At 35.2% G+C, this 24,655-nt stretch overlaps 1 protein-coding gene across 2 annotated transcripts in view; it reads right to left on the bottom strand.

Moving 5' to 3' along the window:
- The window catches only part of ATM (ATM serine/threonine kinase), a 166,994-nt gene that overhangs the window by 118,157 nt on the left and 24,182 nt on the right, over positions 1-24,655 (bottom strand). For both annotated transcript variants that reach the window (XM_058289104.2, XM_058289103.1), the window contains exons 10-25: positions 21,840-22,211; positions 21,092-21,283; positions 18,160-18,255; positions 16,567-16,792; positions 13,955-14,080; positions 13,282-13,407; positions 12,237-12,332; positions 11,065-11,236; positions 10,030-10,229; positions 7,230-7,312; positions 6,978-7,133; positions 5,850-5,925; positions 5,601-5,731; positions 3,649-3,766; positions 1,798-1,971; positions 547-716 (exon numbers count right to left, since the gene is read on the bottom strand). In XM_058289104.2, the coding sequence (XP_058145087.1) occupies positions 547-716; positions 1,798-1,971; positions 3,649-3,766; positions 5,601-5,731; positions 5,850-5,925; positions 6,978-7,133; positions 7,230-7,312; positions 10,030-10,229; positions 11,065-11,236; positions 12,237-12,332; positions 13,282-13,407; positions 13,955-14,080; positions 16,567-16,792; positions 18,160-18,255; positions 21,092-21,283; positions 21,840-22,211 (2,514 nt within the window). The remainder of the gene's footprint in view (positions 1-546; positions 717-1,797; positions 1,972-3,648; positions 3,767-5,600; positions 5,732-5,849; positions 5,926-6,977; positions 7,134-7,229; positions 7,313-10,029; positions 10,230-11,064; positions 11,237-12,236; positions 12,333-13,281; positions 13,408-13,954; positions 14,081-16,566; positions 16,793-18,159; positions 18,256-21,091; positions 21,284-21,839; positions 22,212-24,655) is intronic.

The raw sequence follows: 24,655 nt of genomic DNA, 5'->3' as shown, positions 1-24,655 counted from the left end.
GTTTCAAACCTCTCCAGTTTCACAATTTTCTTATCCAGAGTTAAAGTCAGCAAAACAAATACTTTTAATATCAAATTCCTAAATCTAACAGAAATAATAACTATTGAAATAGTTTGCACTCAGGGAACAGAAAAGCAAACCAAGGCAGAAATAATCTGCCACCAGTGATTTAAATTTGATTTTTCAAAGGAAGAATCTCAAATATTAAAGATGAAAAGACCTTAAAGCTCTCCTATGCAGCTCCCTTAATTCACTCATTAAAAATTCAAGACCAAAGGACATTTAGGTGGCTCACCCAAAGTCACACATATGGCTGTTGGCAAAGTCAGGACAAAAAAATCCCAAGTCCAGTGACTCCCAGTTCAGTATGTTTTCACTACAAGTTGTCCCGTCTATCCTAACATGCAGCCTTCCACCTCTGTGTGTGTGTCTGTGTGTGCGCACTGGGGGCAGGAAGGGAGGGCACGAAGCTGTGGGGAAAACTGCCAAACCTTATTACCTAATTTTAAATTCAACAAATTTCATGCATGCCACCCGTAAACCTACCTGTAGAAATCCTCAACATCTGAATGGTTTAACAAAATAAAAGGAAAAGAAGATAAGCTGTATCCAGTATCTTGAATATTTAGCCACTCCAAAACTAGATAATCTAAGTGAGAAGCCATAAAGTCTTCTAAATGTTTATATCCAAAATTTTCAGATATTTTCTCTAAAACCTGTACAAACCAAAAAGAAGTAAAAAAATGAAACAAAAGATTTTAAAAGAACAACAGAAAAGAAGTCAATGCTTTAACAAAACAATGGAAAATTTATTTAACTCTCTGCAAATATTATTTATGGCATGACCTTAGGAAAGTGTTCATATAACCTTTCTGTACCTTGATTTCCTCAGTAGTGAAATATTGTTAATAAAAGTACCTACATGAACCTAATGAGAAAAATATATATACAATAAATAATGCAGTGCTTGGCATTTACCAAATCCTTACCAAATAAAAAAGTAAAAAATGTTACATTTCAAAGGAAGAGCTAAAGTAAAATTCTTCTGCTCAGTCTTGAATCCAAACAAGAAAAATCCAAACACTATATACCATCATAATAATCAGGTATTACAATAATACACTTTAAATAAAATAAAACTAACTTCTTATTTTCATACTGAAAGGTAAAGGTTAACTTGTCTAAGACTGATTTCCTATAGATTGGCCTATGTAAAGCTCCATGGAAATAATGCTGGTGGAATGCTAAATGGCAGACAAGTGGTCCATCATGTAAAACTCTGCAATTGAAAGGCTTGCAACTTGCCAAAACTACATGCTGAGGTGACGGAAGGGCTGGGGCCAATGTTCTACAACACAGTACTACTGTAACTGCATAGCTTGGATTTTAGTCCTTCTCTAAATCATACACTTTAACAGCTCCGCAGCCCTAAAATTTTATTTCTAGCCCTGCCAGATCCCAACATGCTGCCCCGGACTCCAATGTGTAAAATATGCTATTGTTCTTGTCTCCATAAATACTATTCCGGAGGGCCTAAGTCTGTGTGACAACAGGTCATCCATCGTTGTTGGTTCAACGAATGTCTTGTGAAATGCTCTTAAAGTGAACGTGAGCAATTACACTGCATACATATGAATATACTATTAAAAGAATTACTGTAACTGTTCTCCAAAATTACCAATAGAAAAAGTAAAATTGTTCCTCACCTTAAATAACTACCACTTTACAAGTCTAGCTTTAATTTTTCCAGTTATTTCCCAGAAAACACAATAATAAAAAATATTCATCCATATATACCTTTTTAATGAGGTGTGGTTCCAATCCATTTTCTTTTACAGATTTGCATAGGGCAAACAGCGCCTGTTTTTCGCAGACAGGGCTACAGTATAAAACCATAGCTATCACTGTCAATAAAACAGCTTTTCTATTATAAAGTTCATCCAAAAGTACAGGATTCTCAGCACTGAGCAACTTTAAAAGAATTAAAAAAATAATGCAATGTAAACATATAATTTCATATAAATAAATATTTGAACACTACAAATAAACCAATGGAAGCTAAAAATCAAAGTATCCTATGACGACATCCAAATAGCCAGTGAACAATTTTAAATCCTACAGGGAAGTAGCTAAAGGTAGAGCACTTGAGGAAATATCAAAAGTTGTCTAGAGTGGGAAAGAATGCTCTTCATAAGATCTTATGAAAGGAAAACAATATAATTAAAGTTCTTTAAAGAAAAACAGAAATCACAAGGAGAGGATGAGAGGTATTAAAAGCTCCCTTTTAACTACCAAGTATAATTCCTAAAATGCTTATTATGATGATACCTTTATATACAGCTCTTTATACCTTTAAAAGAACAATAATCTCATGCAACTAGCTAGAACGATACATGCTATCTAGTTTAATGATAAATCACTACAATATCCCAGCTGGTGTCTACATTTTTTGACTAGATCTACTTGTTAAAAAAAATTCTTCTTCACATGTAGAAAAATCTGCTACTCTCTAACCCAAGTTCTGCCTTTGATTCAAGAAAAAGGACCTAATTCCTTTGGTAAACGGCAATCACTGACGTGTATGAAAATAACATGTCAATGAATAATAACTATGAGATTCCCATCTAACCTTAACCCTAACCTTTAAGGTTAGAGTTAGGGTAAATCTGTGTCTTATAAGGAATGGTTGAAGTCAATTCCTTGAGCTATTCCTTATAAGACCCGGATATACAGACATTTTTAATATCCTCATTATTTTAATTTTAATCCACTTTTACTCAGAACCAAATCCAACATGCTAGTCATCCTCTAAAATGTATAGAATATTCAAGTTCTTTTATCTTCTTTATTTATGACATAATGCTTCTATTACTTTACTATAAATAGACTTAGTTTTTGGTAACCATAATCACGATTCAATTGTGTTTTCAAGATGCAAAACTTCTTTGAAATTTTTCTAAATTACTGTGAGATCAATATTTTCCATTTTTTGCTGATTTCAAGCATATAAGTCACCTTATATTATTTTACACACATCTTTCCAATTTAATAAAATCCTTTTCTAATTTGATTCCTTCATACAACTGTCTTTTTCAGTTTTACACCATCACAGATTTAATAATTATTTGATCACCTGCCACAAACCCATTTTAAGAGTGTAAACTTATAAATGAACAAAAAGTTATCATTCAGACAATTCTTGCCATTTTAAGAAATACTCTTATAAAGAAATATGAAAACCAGTTACACTAAAAATAAAAACCATAAAGTATCAACTTCCCTGTTAGAACATTTTCCTCAATCCATTTCTACTTATCACCTGTTCTCTCAATTAGCCTTTAATCAGAGCCTATAAAAAGATTTTTTTTTACAAAAAAGACAATCAGCCTTCCATTAAAAATTTAGTTAAATTTTGTTTTTCCCCACAAAAATGGTACATATAGGTTACACCAAAAAAAGTGCCACTATTCAACCAATTCTGATCTATTAAAAAAAAAGTAATTTCATTCCATTCACATATTTGCTTTAGTTTAGCTTTATAAAGTAAACTATTGCATACAAACTGTCTTACACCAAATGGTAAAGTAATACATGACATAATCATAGAAAGAATATGATTTTTGCACATATGCATGCCACCAAAATTACCATTTCTCTCGTTCCTTCCTGAGCTTTTGCATATGCATTTTCAAAAGCTGTTTGCTGAAGCTTCAAAGGAAGTGCTTTCAATATGGAAGAATCTCCGTGTTTCATATTCAGGAATAATCTTTCAAAAAAGTGAAAAAAAAAAAAAGAGAATTTTTTTTTGCTTCAAAGCCTATTTTCCAAAGCATGTTACAAGGGCCAAAAAAAAATCACTCTGAAAGACATACTAACACAGCAATTAGTGTTCTTTCAAAAGACTAATGAATTTTAAGTCCATTTAAAGGGGTTCAGATCAACTGCCTAGTTATAATAGGTTCTTTGTCATATAATCTATATCCTTCTAGAACTGAAAAAGATCTAAAAAAAAAACACATCTTTTAGTTTACTGACCAAGCTTGAACAGTACTGAACTCAAACCAGCCAGAAAAGATAAACTGTCCTCTTCACAAACCTCAATTAGAAAAGTTATCAGACTCCTGTATCAACCTACTCTTGCGTCTAATCACCTTGAAAGTAGGAAGATAATGTAGTCTTGATGTTCCATTTAAATTTTTTATATGATGATTTGATCAGTGCCTTTTGCATAATATGCTCTCATATTTAAGGACAATTCTTTAATCAGCTTTGTCCTTTTTATTTTTAGTTTTTTAGTAATGAAAACTTTTATACTTTTGGTGTTCCTCTGATTCCAGTTTCTCTAACCTGTCTTAAAACAGACCAACATTACAGAAACCTAACAAGTGAGGAAATAAACATAATCAACAAATTCTACTTTCATGTCTCTACTGAATTTATATATTTTTGAATCTTAAGAGGTCTTTTTCAATGTCACACCTATACTACTTTGTTATATTCAACTCATTGTTTTCTATAATACTTGATTTTTAACTTTAGCATACACTTTCTTTTATCTGTGAAATTTATAAAGTACTTGAACTACTGCACACATTCATTAGAAACCCTTACACTGCACCATATTCTTACTGAAAATAATCACAAACCTAAAGAGTTATATACAAATTCTGATTTACAAACCACATTGCTTTCAGCTTATTAGAACCTCAGACACATTAGCTCTACCAATTACATTTATATGACTACTGGGACAGTCCCTGTATGAGTATCATTTATCACCAGTAACTCATATTTGAACAGTAAGGCTTCTCAAATCATTTTATTCTGTGTTTTGAAAACATCATGTAATTTCCTTTTGCAAATTTTACACAGATATAAAACAAGTGCCAGGCACTGTTTAAGGTGCTAAAAATACAGTATTTAACAGAACAGACAAAACCAATGTCTACATCTATGTCCTAGTGGAGTAAGGAGAGGTAAATGTTTCATTTCAAGTGGTGACAGATGCTTTAAAGGAAAATAAAGCTAGAAAGTACTTATTTATAGGGAGTGCAAGATGGAGGAGGTTATACTTTAGAATTTTAAAATCAACTTGATAAGCTGATAAACCTATTTCACACTGAAAAATGAATATTTGCCCCTTCATTTACTCAAACAAAAAATATCTCCATGTCAAAATCATTCCAATGCCTAATTGTACATTCAATTATATAAACATAAATATCAAGAGCACATGAAAAGGTACTAATTATAATTTTATAAACTCATAAAATCCTGGTAATATCCAAACAATCCATATACCCCCCATAAGTGGCAGTACACACACCTCATTCAAGTCTTCCATTTACTAGTTATATAATACTGAGCAATTTACCTTACCTCTCTAAGTCACAAAGTTATCACTTATAAATTGGAGAAAATAACCGTATGAAAGTGATAGACTTGTCAGAATTAAGAGAAAACATAAATGTCACCAGCAGGGACACAGTAAATGCTCAGAAAGTGTGAGCTTTCTGAGTTACTATCATAACTAGTAAGCTGTGACTAGACTATTGTTACTGGCAGAGTTCCAGACAATTCATGAATATTTAACCCATTACCTATTGACTGACTCTGCAGCCAGCATTCGAACTTGATGATGATTATCAGCAAGAAATTGTGGAAATACTTCATTTACAGGAAAGTCTTTTCCCATTACATTGAGAACAGCCCATTTTGAATAAGGATCAACCTTGAGGGAAAAGAACAACTGCACTTAAGTATGAAACATTAAGAGAAAAATATGAGAATATTTTCATATTAAGAAATTTAATGTAGACCTTGTTAATACTTAATGTGGAATAACTCACCTCAAGCAAAGCTGTAAGGCATTTTACTAGTGCAATTCTTACAGGAGATGTGCATTTCCCCTCTTTTGTTAAGTGCCTGGAATAAAGTGTTTCAATGTCAAATAATTATTCAATTATAAGTGTAATCCAGAAAAATCACTGAATATCAAAGCTACTCTAGGTTTCTTCCAAATTTTCTTTCCATGCTAAATTTAACTCTCATTATGTGGCATATGCCAGCATAGTCACTCTCCCAAAGATTTCACCTAAAAGAAATTAGATTGAAAAAAAGTTTATCCTAATGAATATTATTTGTTGTATATGATTATGTCTCATTTTGGGGCTATCATACTTCAGCTAATAACCACATTATAGTAATTTGTTTTACAAAGAAACTTAACATTTAAAAAATTTGGTGTTGTTAAATCAAAGATTTCAAAGTCATGTTCTCTAATGATTCAGAATCCCTTTTCAGTCCAATAGCATGGTGGTTGTATTTACATTTAAGTGTGCCTCTGTAAGTATCATGGTGCTATCTCAGGCCATGACCATATGCAATAAATGATCAAACATAATAACAAGGTCAATTTGTTCCCTACCACAGTCATAATGAATAATGCTATTCACTTGGTTTATTTGGCAACATGAACAATTCAATTGATTTAGGCTTGACACACTTCACCTTACTCACCAATCATCTCAAACTAAACCATCTCAAACTATTAAGTGATTCAGAATTTGCAGGAAACATACTAAATACATTTTCAGAAGCCCAGCCTGAAGCAAAAACAGCATAGTGCTTCAAGAAATTAAGAAGGGAAACATATTATTACATTACTCTCTTGTTAAAAAGATATAAGGGAGCAGATGTAGCTCAGGTGGTTGAGCTCCTGCTTCCCATGTACAAGGTCCGGGGTTCAATCCCTGGTACCTGCTAAAAACAAACGAAAAAACCAACTCTCATGGATGTAGCTCAGTGGTTGAGCACCTGTTTTCCCATGTAGAAATAAAAAATAAATAAAAAAATAAGACGTATACAGTTACATTGGAGGATTAGAAGAAATCACTAATGTAGAAATGGAAAATCTGCATTTATATCCAGAAATAGCAATAGAGAAATAAGAACTCCACAAAATAGTCTGTACCTACCAAAATGCTCCAAGTACTGTAAGAAATTGTCCTTGAGCATCCCTTGTGTTTTCAGTGTCACTACTGCCTTGGCTTAGGTTTGTCACTATAGGAAGGACATGTTCTAAAATTGTTTTACAGACATCTTGGTCACGGCGATATAAAGAACACACATTGCTGTGGTGGGGAGAGTTTAACTTTATAAGCACAACAGAAAAATTCAGTTATTTTATAAATTTAAAGTGAACATAATATATAGTTTTAATTTCTTACGAGAGTGGTTTTAGAAGCTCAACAACATCTTCCATTGGTAAGGGATATTCTTCTCCTGGAAGCTCCTTTAAAAGCACTAGATACTAAGATGGCAGGGGGAAAAACAGTTTCTTTTCATAAGTCATTTCTTAGATAAGTATATAAATGTAACTATGTAGCCATATCTAGCTACGCAGCTATCTATCTATTGCTATAATTTTTAAAATAAGGCAATATAATGAAAACAGGCTCTGAAGTCAAACAGAGCTAGATTCAAATTCCAGCACCAAACCTGACTGGTGTGGTTAAATAGCCTGCCTTATATCATTCAGAAACTGATGCCTCATCTGTAAAATGGGGATAATAAGATTTAACTTGGCAGGATTATGAAAAAGATTAAAGAAAATAAATGCAAAAGTCTATCATCTATTGTGGGAATTCAATAATTAGAAATTCTTTTCACTATTGTGGTAAGGAGACTTACGCAAAGATCTGAAACCATACTGTTTCCCACCCTCCTGAAATAATGCTTGAATGTAAGAATTCAAAGCTTAAAGGCTATTCTATTTATGGATTCTGGAAAACATAGATAATTGTGGCAGAAAAGTCAAATACCCTGACCTCTCTTCCTCTAAGGCAACCTTGTAAGGTTCTCTATTGCATTACTCAGCAACAACTGCTTACAATACTGTAAGGTCAATTTCTGAAAGCTTCCAAACAGCTTTCTAGTTATAGCAAGAAGTTGCAAGAGGTTTTTTCCTTATCTTACATATGCATAAAAATTTGTTTCTTCCTTGTTCTCAGATATTAGGAAAAGAATATTATATTTGCCATGATAGTAGTGAATATGATTTTACTGAGTCTTACAGTGACTTTCAACATCAAATCTTCAAGAAAAGCATATAGCCCTTCCACTGGGTCAGGTTTGGAGACTTGTTTGCCAAGACCGAAATCAGGGGTTCTATCAGGGCTCAACCAAGCATGTTTCCCACGGCTAGGGGATTACATGTTTGTAATGCTGAGGGACAAAATCAAGGATTCCAGAGATTCGTTGTGGCTAGGAATGGCAAGGAAAATAACGAGGGACTCAACTTGCATGTTTTGTGGGCTCAGGGTTCTTATTAAGAATACATCTAGCACATTTTTCCTAGACGAGCAAAAAGACATGACATGTTTGCCAGTTCGCTGGGTCTGAGGACATGATTGGGGACTCATCCAGCCTACAGGGCCAGGGCACAGCAGCATGCCTAATAAGGGACTCAACCAATATATTCACTGGGCCACAGGCTCTGCCAGCATGATCACGAGGGCTAGCATGAGGCCCACATGGTCAGGAAATTAGTGACCCATAAAGGTATTAGGTAAATAAATAAAGATATTAAGGTTAAGTGAGCAGTCATATTTTTCACTGTCAGAGAACTACAAATTTGGAAAGAGAAAAAGCTAATAACTCTTTGATCTTGGGCTGGAATTGGAGGTATCAGCAGATATATAGACAATGGGGAAGTAAAAGATGTCACTTTCATAATTATCCCACAAAAATCTAAATCTCATCATGAGGAAACATCAGAGAAACCCAAAGTGAGAGATTCTGCAAAGCCACTGGCATGTACTCTTCAAAAATATGAAGGTCATGAAAGACATGGAAAGCCTAAGAACTGCTCTAAAGTGAAGGAGAGGAAGCTCTGACAACTAAATGCAATGATGCAAAGTTAATTTCCTGATTTTGATGATTATACTGTTATATGGGAGAGTATCCTCATTTTTAAGAACACAATGAAATAAAAGGGACATCATATATGTAACTTAATTTTAAAATGGTTCAGGAAAAATGGTAATATATGGTTGTGTATATATACATATATAAAGGGAGACAGAAAATGACAAAACAAATGTGGTAAAATGTTAATGTGGAAGCTTATAAAGGGCATATGGGAACTCTCTGTAGTCCTCTTGTAACTTTACTCTCATTTTGAAATACATTCAAAAAAATTTTTTAAAGCATATCAACTATTGTCAAAGGCAAGATTCAGATTTCAAACATAATGTGTATAAGTATTATTTTTACATTCAAGATCTAAGTTTCTTGGCCTGTTTAAAATAATTTATAACAGGGAAATGGATGTGGCTCAACCAATTGGGCTCCCGTCCACCATATAGGAGGTACAAGGGTTCGATGCCCAGGGCCTCCTGGTGAGGACAAGCTGGCCCACAGCAAGCTGGCCTATGCGGAGTACCGGCCTACCTGGGAATGCCACCCCACGCAAGAGTGTCGCCCAGCATGGAAAAACCACCCCATGCAGGAGTGCTGGCCGACACAGAGAGCTGGCGCTGCAAGATGACACAACAAGAGACAGAGAGGAGAGAAAATAAGAAGACATAGCAGAACAGGGAACTGAGGAGGCACAACGAGAAAAATCGCCTTTCTCCCACTCTGGACGGTCCCAGAATGGGTTCCCAGAGCCACCTAATGAGAATATAAGCAGACACAGAAGAAGACACAAAGAATGGACACAGAGAGCAGACTACGGAGGGAAGGGGGGGGGAATAAAATAAAGCTTTTTAAAAAATGAATAATTTATAACAATTAAACAGGAATATTTAAGTATCTAAAGTCCATTCAAGTTCTAATGTTTCAGTATCCACCTAAATGTTTTTTTCAAAGCACAGTAAAAGAAAAAGTATGTTTTATAACTAACCTTATTTCTCAAGAAAAGAACTTCATGTCTGCAAAAGCACTATGTTATTCTTACATGTCAATCAGGTATATTTAGCCAGCAACATCATACAGAATCAAATTTCTTCATTTTACTTAACTCACCATGTGTAAGTGGAGGAATTTAGTAAGGTCTAGTGTGCTAGAATCAATTAACATTAACAATTTCCTTCGAATATCAGCTGCTCTAAATGACATTGTAGTGGTCTGGGCAGTAGTTACACAAAAACACAAGAACTTCAACATGTCTAAAAAAAGTTCATCTTGCTTTGACAGATGTTCTTCAGCTAAAGGGTTTGTGGCACCTAAAAATAGAAAGTGATCATTAAGAGTAAGAGAGGGGCCACAAAGTCACATAAACATTAACTGAAACATCCCTCTGCCATTTACAAAAACATAGATTGAAGTTTACAGAAAACAATATTGTGGCAAAATTGGTCACACACCAAATGCTTCAAAATTCTTCATGAATAATTTCCCCAAGATTCTCTCATCAATAATCTAGAATATGCAAAAATCTATAAAGACATTCAATGGAATACTGTTTAACATATAGAAATAGAAAAGGATCTAAATTTCATCAATAAAAAATGGTTTAAAAAGTTAATGGTCTTACCTAGAATATCATGAAGCCATTAAAAAGTATGATTATCATTATAAGGTACTACATGAAAAGTGATTATTATTAATGTTAAATAAAAGAAATTATAAACTGGTATTTTATCAATACAAGTTGCCACCAGGAAAATGCTTATTATTAACGTTAAATAAAACAGACAAGTTATAAAATGGTATATGAATGTTGATGCTGATTTTAATTTTAAAAGTGTATAAAGAAAATAACAGGAAAAGATTAAATCATGACATTATTGCCTGTTTTCCTCACCTGTTCTCTATTTTCCAAATAATCTATAAATGGTTATAGGTCTTTAATAATTATTTTAAATTCTTCCTTGAAAAACAAATAGGAAAGTAACAGATTCAAATAAAAAAAGAGAAATCTAAATTATAAAGGAAAGAACAATCCTAATAAACTGTTCTAAGAGAGAATTGGAGCGTAAGATCGATCAATGAAGGATTTTATAATGCCAAATCAATAGGAATAGATAGATAAACTTCAAGCAGTAAATATATATTTACCAATAGTATTTTGGTTTTCTCCAGATTCATTTACATCACTAACACTACTGGCAGGGTAATCATCAATTAAATTCATTGATAACTGATCCTCCGCTGCCATTAGATTTTCATCAGTATCATTTTCCATTGATTCAACTTCCCCATCGTCAAATGGTTTTCTGATAAAGGATGCCTTCAAAGAAGAGAAGCAAAAATGTTCTTTTCAGAAACATATTTCGGTGAGAAGTCACCAAATCAAACAATTCAAGATGATGTGTAAAAATGTCCAGTGAGAAAACAAAAAGTAATATGTCTATATAAATAGAATAACATGCAACCTTTAAAATTAATTTTTATATTTAGAACTTTTATAATGCACAAAATTGATTGGAATGTAGGAAAAGTGTAAATTGGTATGATTAGTTTGGAGGACAATATTCATCAAAATGTAAAATTCACAATCCTTTTGAGCAAGCAATTCCACTGCAAAGAACTTATCCTACATTCTTCAAATGTACACAAATGAGTGGACAAAAAAAATCATGAGGATCTTCACTGCAGAACTCTTTGTAACACAAAAATGAGAAATTGCTTTGAATGTTTATCAAAAGCTAAAGGGCTAAAATATATGTAGATATACATACATATACTATACCCATATAATAGATTATACTACTGCTAAATAATGTACAGTACAAAAATATGTAGTGACATGGAAAAATGACCGTGATTTATTATTAGATGAAAATTCATCAAGTTACAAATATTTTTTCATTCAGTGAATATCTGAGTACTATGTTTGCCAGGCACACTGAACATTTTGAGTGGCATAATTACAGTTGAATGGAAAAAATAAATAAATACCACAACAAAACTATGTTACTTGTCTGGTCAGGTTTTGTTTTAAAGAATTATTTTGAATTATGGTCTAGTGTTACCCTGAAACAGTCTGGGCAGTTAATTCCCACCTTTTCAGTCTATTATTATTCATCGAGAAACTAAGGACAGGCACTGTGTTAGACATCAATCATATTATCTTCTCCCCAAACCAAATCACTTTAATTTCCTCATTTAAAAAAATGTAAGATGCCAGATATTGTGAGAGGCATCCAATTTGACAACTATTTGAATGAGAAAAAAATATGTATCTTAGAATCGATTAAGTATGATAGTAAAATAGGAGGCATACTTACAAAACTTTTACAAATATCTGCAATGTCATTCACTAGCTTTGAAGTTAACAACCGTAGGAAAAAGCCAGAAGCAACCTTATTTGGACTGAGCTGTAACTAAAACACACAAACAAAAAGCCAAACAAACAAACAAATAAAAACAATTTTCTTAGCAGGTAATGTTTTCTTTATCTTGAATGCAGTATTAATATAAATGTTCTTCTACATTGGAAATTCTCTATTACAAAGAAACATGGATAAAGAGTTTATCTAGGGCCAAGATATAATTTGCTTCAAAAGCACTATTAAGTGCTTTCTTATTAAGAATAATAACTATAGCCCATTTCTTTCACTAGACACTTAAAGAGCATTAAAGTAAAACACTTTCTTTTCATTCTAAGCACATGTAAGCAAGAATTGTAGGTTAGCTTTTATTCTTCTCTTACACTTCTTTCCTTCCCCATTTAGACCAAAACGTAGAAAACATATTACAAAACTAAAAATGTATGCCAAAAATATTAATACATGACCATGTAATTTAACATTAGCTTCAAAGATGTTTCCAAAAATTATTATCACTCTGGCCTGGCTCAGCTACCCTTCAGGACTGTTCCAAATGAAAACAAAGATTATACACAGTAGTACTCTTTCTACCAAATGTTATGTCAGAGTATTTTGAGAAAAGGGAGCAATGTACGTACTGGAGGTATTTATCTTTGTGATGCTCACTAGCCTAGATATAGTTGTATGCATATCACACAGCTAGCAGGCAAGTTTTTATTAAATGAATGAAAATATGCTGGCAATAAAAAAGTCACCTATGTAGTTGTATGTAAAGGTGGTAAAATGATCCCAGATATCTTACTGAAGTGATGAAATCAGTTTCATGCAAAACTAAGACTACATATTACTTTATTTCTCTGGATCATTCCTTTATTTACCATTCAATTTAATTGTAAATCAATGTACAAAGTTATGAATGAGGAACAACAACAAGAATAGTGACAACAACCAGTAATCGACCTCACTGGATAGGCTACACTGTCAAGTAAGAAGAATATCTTACCTTGGTACAGTTACACAAGCAACTTGTGCACAGAAGCATCATATTTCTCAATGACCCAATCCTAGATTCTTCAATTGTCTTGTTTTTAAACAAAGTGATACTTTCTCCAGCACATTGCATTAGAGACTATTAAGAAAAGAAGAAAAATTCAAATTCCAGTTTTAATTACATGGGTTAGTGACTGCTTTTTAAAATTTCACTTAAAGACAAAATTAAGATTTTTTGGAAGTTATACTTGGTTACACAGGATAATTACTATGAACAATCCGGAAAAAAAAAACAGTAACACTTAACACCCTGCTCCCCCTGCAAATCACAACTCAGAAAACAGCAAGCAGAGATGAAAATGTATCTCATGCTTAGAGGTATTTGATTAACAACCTTAACCAAGGGTGGTTTAGGATAGCTGATCACAGAAAAAACTTTTATAACTCCAAAAAATCTGTATTTTATTAATAAGACAATGTTAACAGAATATGATTCTAATACTATATAGTGGTTTAAAATAATTTCTAATCTTAAGGAAGGGCACATAGTATCATTCTTCTCAGAAGGCATAAATGAAAAAGGGTTAACCTATAAAAAATTTTGTTTTCCAAAGAAATTAACAATTTTCCCAGGAATATATTTCATTCAAATTTATCTAAATCTTTATTAGTGTAAATTCTCCTACCTTGGCTTTCTGGAATAATTCTGATTTATAAGCTTCCTCTTCAGTTATTACCCCCATATAACAATAGCAGCCAAGAACATCCACCAAAAGACGCGAACACCGGACAAGCATTTCTAAATTTGTAACCTAAAAGTAAGCCACAAAAAATATATATTATGTGTATATTTCATGAATAATTCTGGATATTCTGTAATTATCTTTTGTTAGAAAAAATTTTATACACATGTTAAGAAACAAAAGTTCAGTTGAGTTAATAATGGCATTATGAACATCTCTAAAAATTCCAAAATCCAAGGGATCCCCTGTGGAGTTGAGATAAACAGGCTTCTCAGGGAAAAGAGCAGAAATATCTCCTAATGGTCAAGCAAAATATCTCTTTTTAAAGTGCCATAGTCTACTGCACACAGTAAGCTCTGAAATATTTGAGGAAGGGAGGTGAGAGAAGAAAAAAGACTGAAAGGCAAATAATGCCTCTAGGTTTTAGAACATGAACAAAAATTAGATTCATATAAAAGGGACATTAAGACGACATTTTTGGAAGAAAAAAAAGATGTCATTTTTGGGAAGCGGATGTGGCTCAAGCAACTGAGCTTCCGCTTACCACATGAGAGGTCCCTGGTTTAGTTCCCAGTGCCTCCTAAAGAAGATAATGAGTTGGCACGATGGGCAGGCAAAGCAAGCTGACACAACAAAGATGATGCAGCAAGAGATAAAAGAAGAGAAAACATGATGAGAGACACAACAAAGCCGGGGAGCAGAGGCTCCCAATGCCTCCTTAAGAAGACAGCGAGCTGATGCAACAAGATGACACAACAAGAGACACAGGGAGGAAGCGGATGTGGCTCAAGTGATAAGGCATCCGCCTACAATATTGGAGGACCTGGGTTCGATCCCTGGGGCCTCCTGGTGAAAGCGTGCCTGTGCAGGAAACAAGTGCCCATGCAGTGAGCCGAGTGCTGCATGGTGAGCCAGTGCCCATGCAAGTGAGTCACGCAGCAAGACAATGATGCAACAAAAGAGGGGCAAAGGGGAGAGGTAAGGTGAAATGCAGCAGACCAGGAACTGAGGTGGCACAATTGACAGGGAACCTCTCTCCACATCAGAGGTGAATCCTAGAAGAGAAAGACAAGAGAAGACAAAAAAAAAGATAAATAGATACAGAAGATCACACAGCAAATGGACACAGACAGCAAAAACAGTGGGGAGGGAAGAAAAAATAAAATTAAAAATTAAAAAAAAAAACCACAGAGAGAAAAAAGCATAACGGAGAGACACAACAAAGCAGGGAGCAGAGGTGGCTCCAGTGATTAGGCACCTCCCTCCCACATCAGAGGTCCCGGGTTCAGCTCCCAGTTACCTTGTAATAGAGCAAGGAAGATGAACAGACACAGCAAGTGCAAACAATGAGGGGGTGGAGAGAAATATATAAATCTTAAAAAAATATGACATTTTGAGTTTCTAAAAGATAAGACCCTTGACTTATTCAGTTTTTAAACTCCACAGAATACCAAAAGGCATTTTTGTCTTTTATAGAATTATGTAAGAATTTGTGAAGGTTATAAAGGAAATATTTTGGAATTTTTTCCTCTTCTATTGTAGGAGATGGCATTTTTGAGGAAAATATACAAGGGCAAAGAAATGTAATAAAAGTGGTTATAACTGTGATCCAGAAGGATGTTAATAATTAAGGGTAAGATAGATGTGATCCTTCTCTGGTCTTACATAGGTCATTACCTATGGTACTGAATTAACTTCCTTGAGGAGTTTGTAGATTTTATTCTATTCATTGTATCATGAAGGATAAAAAGACTGATAAAAATTAAAAATACATCTTTTAAGGATTTTACGTTTTAGTCTAAGAGATAAAATGAATACACAAATATCCATGGTCTGAAAAAGATGCTAAGTGTCATAAAAATTCCAAATATTAAGTACCACCAGAGTTAAAGGCTGACAAATCATTATGGCTGAGATTATCTAAGTAAAGGTTTAGCAAGGATTTTGCCATGTGCATTATTTAAACACAGAGAAATTGGTAAAAAGACATCTCATGTTGATAGAAATAGGAATTAGTTTGGGCAAGGGAAGGGCATACAGGAAGAGAAATTGTGATTTTTATGAAGATAAAGGAAATAATACATGAGGAATTACTATATGACCTCTAAAAATATGGGTGATTGCTAATCCACTGATTACCTTTATTAATCACTCTTTGTTCAAATGTCAACAAAATCTACTAATTTAAATTAAGTCTTTTTCTATTATTGCAACATCTATGTTCTTCTATGTTGAGATGTTCCTTTCCATCACATAGGCCGCATTCTCAAATACCTTCACTATTCCCTACTAACCTACCAAACATGGTTCCGAAGTTCAAAGAATTATACTTCTTTTATATCTACCAGAATTTCTGGCAAAAAAGTACACAAATAATTATTCTTCAGGTTTCTTTTTTTCATGCTTAAGTTTTTCTAGATGTAGCCATGTACTCTCATTTTCTTTTAAAACCAAGCCTCTTGACATCCTTAGTGCCTTTCCAATCCCTATTAGCCCTTCTTCTTCCTAATAGTCACCAAAATTGAACTACATACAGTTATTTCTTAAAGTCTCACCTCAGATGAGTAATTATTTAAAAGCTGTCCTGATAATCCCAGAAGATAGCGATCCAGTGATTCCTTGAGATTGTGATGGACAGAACACCCAAAATGGGACTTGTGCTTTTCTACACTACATTCTTTCACAGTGGTTAAAAAATCCATCTTGTCAAAAGTTGTCTGAAGAAACAGTTCTTCTACTTCTGAGAATGAAGGCTCTTCTTTACCTTTTTGGTGTTGCTCACTTCAAGAAAGTAAGAGCTTTAGTTGATAATCAAACTACTTAATTCCTTACCTGCATATATTAGAAATATATTATAAATGAAAACATTAAATCAGCATCTACATTATTCAAAGACTGCTTATACAATTAATGGGTTTTTCTTTTGAATCCGTTTCTTCTTTGGACTTTGATACTCATTAACAAATTTACTGTGGTAAATGTGGTAAATTTTGCTAATAGGAAGGACAAAAGAAATACAAAGTTATAATTTTGATGTCAAATTCAAAGTATTAGAAAAATATTAATAACATGAAATATAAAGAGAATAACAGCATCTGAAAATGCTTCCCTTTTTTCAGTTTTGATTTCTCTAAAATGTAGGATTTTTTCCATCTTATGCCCTCCTAAAGGGGAATAACAACCTTTGTTTTCTTTTTTTTTCTTTTTAAAAGGTCCTGGGAAATGAACCCTGGACCTCAGACACGTGAAGCAGGCATTCAACCACTGAGCTATACCCACTCCCCAGGTGGATTAAGTATCTTTACACCAGTGAGTCATTTTTAGCCACAGGAATGAATGAGAGCCACTTGAGCCAAACAACTAAAATGAGGATTTTAGATTTATTTTCCTTTAGAGTTAGTCGAATTTTACATGACATATAAAAATGGTCCACAACTTGAAAGAATTCACTTCACATCTTTTTTTTTTTAATTTCTCTCCCCGCGCCCCCCCCCCCCCCCCGTGTTGTCTGTTCTCTGTGTCTATTTGCTGCGTCTTCTTTGTCTGCTTCTCTTTTTGTCAGTGGCACTGGGAATCTGTGTCCCTTTTGTTGCATCATCTTGCTGTGTCAGCTCTCCATGTGTGCAATGCCATTCCTGGGCAGGCTGCACTTTCTTTCGCGTTGGGCAGCTCTCCTTACGGGGCGCACTCCTTGCGCGTGGGGCTCCCCTACGCGGGGGACACCCCTGTGTGGCAGGGCACTCCTTGCGCGCATCAGCACTGCGCATGGGCTAGCTCCACACGGGTCAAGGAGGCCCGGGGTTTGAACCGCGGACCTCCCATGAGGTAGACGGACATCCTAACCACTGGGCCAAGTCCGCCGCCCCACATCTTTTTTGTGTTCTTAGTTTCCCACAATACCCATTCAATTTCTTCCACCAGTAAATATTATATGTTATCTGATACAGCTTTAAGTAATAGTAGTCAAGAACTAAAATTACAGAATATAGATGACACCACTGAATTAAAAGGACCTTTTCCTGGTTAACACTTTTGCTTTTTCAAAATCAACTAATTCATAATAATTATGCAGCTACTAACCTGCCAAAATTATCTTCATAACTAAAACTGTACTTAAAAATAACAGAAAACTCTAATAAATAACATACCATTCTGGCACACTCTGGAAAAAATTCATTGTAGCTTTACAGTTTTTCATAGTGAGACTCACAAGAATTTTCTCCAGTGCAAGGTGAGGAAAATCACTATAAAGAAAAATAAACAGCTTCACTTAAAAGAGCATAAATCATTCAAAGAGTTCTTTAAACAAATGTCCATATTAGCTATATTCCTTGACCTCTCAAATTTGGATCCTAAATTAAAGACGCCTTCATTGGTACTGAACTTCTTAAATTCTGAAAGGAGAACTTCAAAAGTATACATGTTATGTTCCTAGCATTTACAAAACTGACAGAAAGCAGGATCACATCTAATTTTTTAAAGGTTATTTCTGAAATAAACAAAAGACTGTGTGCCTAAAACGAAGGCACTAGAAACCAGAGGTCTTCTCTCTGATCAGACAGTTCAAAGTGTCATATTGGAAAGGTTAAATGGAAGTGGAAAAACTACTCTCCGTCTTCTAATACTTAAGTCTTTTTTCTTGTTTCCTCACTGTGGCAGTTTGGTATTATTTATGAATTCCAAAAAGAGATATTGATTATGTTTGCAACCTAGTCTTTCTCTGGGTATGATACCCTTTGACTATATTAGATTCAGCTGAGATGGCTTTGATTAAATTAAGATTAGGGCTTTGATTCTACCACATCATTAGGAGGGTTGATTCCCTGCCCCCTTGGTGAGGGATAATCAATCAAGAAAAGAGGAAAAGTAGATATACAGAGAAGATACACAGAAGATCCTGTAGCCCAAAAGAGAGATGAGCCTGATAGCCTACAGCTGACCTTATGAAGAGAACAGAGCAGCTGAGAAGCCCTGAGAGACAAGCCTTATGCCAGCCTACAGATGAGATCAGAAGAAGCTGGGACCACAGAGCCTGAAGAGGAAAGAGGGAGGCTGAACCCAGGCAGATAGCACCCGCCATCTTGTGTCAACAAATGGCAACAGACTTTGGGTGACAAAGTACTTCTTATGGGACCTTGAGTTGGACTCTTTAGGGCCCTGTAACTGTGAGCTTCTACCCCAAATAAATACCCTTTATAAAAGCCAACAGAGATTAATGAAGTGATTCTTCTCACTTTATTATTCTTTTTAAAAATTGTTTTAGTGTGATTATAGTAAGTCATTGATTATACACATTGTATGTTATGTGAATATATCTCAATAAAACTGCTTTAAAAATTAAAAAAAAAAAAAGTCAACAGAGTTCCGGTATTTTGCATCAGCACCTTTTTGGATAATACTTTCATCATATTAATTTGACATATTTCACCAAGAAGATAATGCCATTATGATTAGGGATCTAGGACCCTCAGATCCAGAAATCTAAGTCAGGTATGGGTTCAGAAAATTATTATGTACAGAAGAGCTATGTACAGATGATCAAAAAGAACACCTAAGTATCCATTCAAAGAACTGTATGAAATTCTTCATACATATCCTCTTTATTCTCCCTGTCTACACATAGAAAAAGAACAAAGTAAAAAGATCTAGACTGAGATGCAGGCAAAAGAGATACACAACCCAGTAAAAACAAAGGGCAGCCACTTCACACACACTATAGTGGTCATTACTTTAAAAAAAAAAAAAGGAAAATAAGTGCTAGAGAGGATGTGGATAAATAAGAACTTCAGTAGTTTGTTGGCAGAAACATAAAATAGTGCAGCTGCTGCAGAAAATGGTTTGGCAGATCCTCAAAAAGTTAAACACAGAACTACCATGTAACCCAGCAACCCCACTCCTAGGTATATGCCCAAGAGAAGGGAAAGCAGGGACTCAGTCAGATATTTATCCACCAATGTTCAAAGCAGCATTATCCATAATAACCAAAAGATGGCAGGAACCCAAGTGTCCATCAGCAGATGAGTGGATAAACAAAATGAGATATATATACATACAGTGGAATTATTACTCAACCATAATAAGGAATGAAGTTCTGATACATACTACAACGTGGATGAAGCTTGAAGATATGCTAAATGAAATAAGTCAGACACAAAAGGACAGATATTGCATGATTCCACTTATATGGCATAGCTAGAATATGCAAACTCAAAGAGACAGAAAATAGAATACAGTTTATAGCAGGGCGGGGAAGAGAGAATGGAGAGTTAATGTATAATGGGTGTAGGGTTTCTGTTTGGGGAGATGGGAATGTTCTAGTAATGGATGGTAGTAAGGGTAGCACAACATTATGACTGCGATTAATCTCACAGTACAGCATGCTTGAGAATGGCTGAGATAGGAAAGTTCATGCTGTATATGTTTCCATAACACCACCAAAAATAGACTAATAACAAATAAATGTATTACATGATTCTAGAGTGGATCTAATAATGGAGAAAATTCCCAAAAGAACATTATTGGGACATATGAAAAAAATGGAATGTAGACTGTAAGCTTCACCAGTCTTAAATTTTTTTAACTAGATAACTGTACTTAAGGTGGTTACATAAGTGAATATCCTTGTTCTTAGGAAAAGTTCATGGATGCATTAAGTATTCAAGGACTATGATATATACAACTTATTCACAAATATTTAGAAAACCAATAGAAAATATGAAAGAAGGAAGAAAGAGGGAAGGAGGGAATGTGGGAGGAAGGAAGAAAGGAAGGAAAGGAAGAAATGAAATGACAAATGTGGCAAAATGTTAAAAGTTGGTGGATCTGGGAATCTTGGTGGGTAGTATGCTGGAGTTGTCTGTATGGGTTTTGTATTAATTTTGCAACTATCTTGTAAGTTTGAAATTATTTCAAAATAAAGAAGTTTTTTTTAAAAAACGGGAATGTTTAATATATTTAGGACTAGCTCTGGGATATCCTGGATTATACTGTAATATGAAGCCATCTGGTATCAAATACATAATTGAGGGAGCTTTAAAAAACAAACAAAAACAAAACACTAAGCTAATGAACTGAAATTACCTGTGAAGAATTGGAGGCAGCTTTGTACTGTCTTCTAAGTCATCCTCTAACTGATAGAGTAAAAGCCATTTCATTATCAATTCTTTTAATGAAAAACTATTTCCATCATATACATTCTGCTCTACTCCTGTTTTTATTGTTTCTGGGACAACACAGAAAGTCATTGCCAATGTCAAACAGCATACTGCAGGGCTATAACAAAACAAAGGACAACTGTTGATAAATGTAAACTCTTTGAAGGACAGAGACCTTATCTATCTTGTTTTCCACTATGCTGCCAAAGCTTAGGACAGTGCCTGTCAAATGGTAGGCACTTGGTGACTAAATAAACACAAAAATAGTAAAAAGACTAATTACATTTGAGAAGTTTCTTGATTATGAACCATGTCTTAACAGAATACTACCACCCACCCAAAAAAAAAATAGTAACCAGCACTACTAAAAAAGTTTATGAATATTAAGTAATTGTCAATTATAGATAAAAGAAATGATAATTCTTTTTAAAATTGGCCTTTAGTAATTGCTTCATATTTGAAACTAAATTCTCATTCATTCATTAAGTCTTCCTGGACAAAAACAAAAGTTTGTGAAACAGAATCATTAAGTTAAATTACAAACCTAAGAAAATGATCAGGTAAATGTATATACATACATATACATATATATATATATATATATATATATATATATATATATATATATATATACTTACTATTGTAAAATCTGACACAAAGCATATTTAACTTACCATGAGGGTTTGCAGACTGATCCAGTAAATAAATTCCAGAATTCTCTGTCAACCTCGACTAAATTGCCTTGAATTATAGCTCTAAGTAAGCCAAAGTTTTCGACTTGTATTTGTTCAGAACTTATACCGCGTAAAGTAATAAACCAAATTTTAATCCAGAGTTTCAATAAATCTGACTTCAGGGAGCTTTGTAGGTTTGATTTTTTGCCTTGACACAATGCAACTTCTGTAAGGCAACGCAACACAAATGATGTGCGTTCTCCTCTTTGCTGCTGAGGGAGAAGCTGGTATAGTATCGTAAGTAATGGTGACAGTTCACAGTTAGGTAAACTTGTAGGATACTTTGATATTAATTGAGTTGCGATCTGTAACCTGCAGGGAAAAACAGGATAATCAATTTGAAAAGAGTTCAATAAAATCAATAAGGTAACAAATAAATACATACTGTATAGGTATGTACCTGTGTAATATCCTTATTAGAACATTACCATAATTATTTCCCTAGTTCTCTCAAAATAAACTGGCTTTATTTATTTATTTTGTTCCCCAGCCCCCCTATTGTCTGCTCTCTGTGTCCATTCACAGTGTGTTCTGGGTCTGTTTGCATTCTTGTCAGTGGCACTGGCAATCTGTGTCTCTTTTTGTTGCATCATCTTGCTGCATCAGCTCTGTGTGTGTGTGGTGCCACTCTTGGACAAGCTGCACTTTTTACACGCGGGGTGGCTCTTCTTGCGGGGCACACCCCTTGCGCGTGGGGCTGCTCTACGCGGGGACACCCCTGCATGGCACAGCACTCCTTGCGCGCATCAGCACTGCGTGTGCGCCAGCTTACCACATAGGTCAGGAGGCCCTGGGTTTGAACCCTGGACCTCCCATATGGTAGGCAGACACTCTATCAGCTGAGCCAAAATCTGCTTCCCAAAATAAACTGGTTTTAAATACTTTTGATGGGGAAGCAGACGTGGCTCAAGTGATAGACCATCTGCCTACCACATGAAGGGTCCAGGGTTCGATCACCAGGGCCTCCTGAACCATGTGGTAAGCTGGCCCACATGCAGTGCTGCCGCGTGCAAGGAGTGCCATGCCATGCAAGGGAGCCCCAGGATAGGGGTCCCCCACATGCAAGGAGTGCACCCCGCAAGGAGAGCCGCCCCATGTGAAAAAAGCGTAGCTCGCCTAGGAGTGGTGCCGCACACACGAACTGACGCAGCAAGATGACACAACAACAACAAAAATGCAGTTTCCCACTTCGCCTGACAATGCAAGCAGACACAGAAGAACACACAGCAAATGGACACAGAGAGCAGACAATGGGGGGGGGGAGGAAGGAGAAAGAAAGAAATAAAATAAATCTTTAAAATATAATAATAAATAAATATTTTTGATGTCCTACTGCTTAAAGTGGCAAGAAGATGAATAATCTTTTGACAGCTTAGTAAGCCATTATATTTCACTTATATAAAAACCTTAAAAGATAACTAAATTACCAATATTCTACTTCTGATTTGTCCCATACCCATCCCTCCTGTTCTGCTACCAATAATATTCCTTTAAAACAGAAAAACAGGAATTGTGGGAAGATGGTGTCAGATCAGGAAGGCAGGACTCAACTCTCTCAGAAAAACAACAAAGAAAGAGCCAAAAGCTGTCCAAGGGACCTGCTTTGGGGGTCAGCAGACCAAGACAGTGCTTCATAACTCCCAGGAAGGTCAGAGACACAGAAACAAAGAACCAGAAACAACAAACATGAGTAACTAACCCCCAGGGCAATCCGTCACCCCAAAGATATTAAGCTGGAACAAAACCCTTGATTCACTGCAGCTGGCTGAGGGGAACTACCATCTTTCTCCCTGGCAACTCTTACAAGGGAAGAGGGAGGGGTACTGAGGGACTTTTCTTCTGTGAATTCGGCCAGAAAGGTCCTCTTTGAATCTCAGCTCTGGAGAGACCAAAACACATAAAAATGGAGATTGAAACATCTCCATGGAATTGTGCACCAACAAGCACCATCTGTTGGCCAGTCTAGAAATTGCATGAACTAAAACTACTTTTGGTTCCCTCTGTACCCTAACTCGAGAGAGAAAATCTGCATCCCATTAGAGAGTCCCTGGCATGATTTTGAGAACTTAAGCTGGGCAATTTTAAAAACATAGAATAAGTTTAATCAAATATCAAAGAAGATATGTGGGGAAAAAAACAGGCAAGAGAAAGAAACTGACCATCAGAGTAAATTCACCAACATATTTGGATGCCTAGACATGAGCAAAATATTAAAAGCCATACTAGAAAACAGGAAAAGACGGTCCAGCCCAAGGAACAAACCAAATATCCTAAAGAGATACATGATTTAAGACCAATGATAATCACATAACTCTCCTAAATCAATTCAAGAAATTGAAAGAAATATGAGATAAAGGATATTAAGAAGACTTAGGTGGCATAAAGAATAATTTGAAAGCCTACAAAGAAAAGTAACAGACCTTATGGGAAGGAAAGACATGATAGATGAGATTAAAAATACATTAGGTAGGAAGTGGCTATGGCTCAAACAGTTGGGCTCCCATCCAACCATATGGGAGGCCCTGGGTTCACAACCCGGGGTCTCCTTATGAAGGTGGGCTCGCCCACACTCTGTGGAGAGCCACCGCCCCGGGCACCACGGAATACCGCCCGGCCCGCAAGCCCAGAGGAGTGCCATCTGGCCTGCGAACACTGCAGAGCACCGCAGGGTGCTGCCTGGCCTGCAGGTACCACGGAGAGCCGACTCTGCAAGGTGATGCAACAAAAAGGGAGATAAGCAACAACAAAAAAAAGAC

This window comes from Dasypus novemcinctus, chromosome 27, assembly GCF_030445035.2.
Source record: "Dasypus novemcinctus isolate mDasNov1 chromosome 27, mDasNov1.1.hap2, whole genome shotgun sequence".
NCBI lineage: Eukaryota > Metazoa > Chordata > Mammalia > Cingulata > Dasypodidae > Dasypus > Dasypus novemcinctus.
This window is presented reverse-complemented; position numbering and strand designations above follow the sequence as displayed.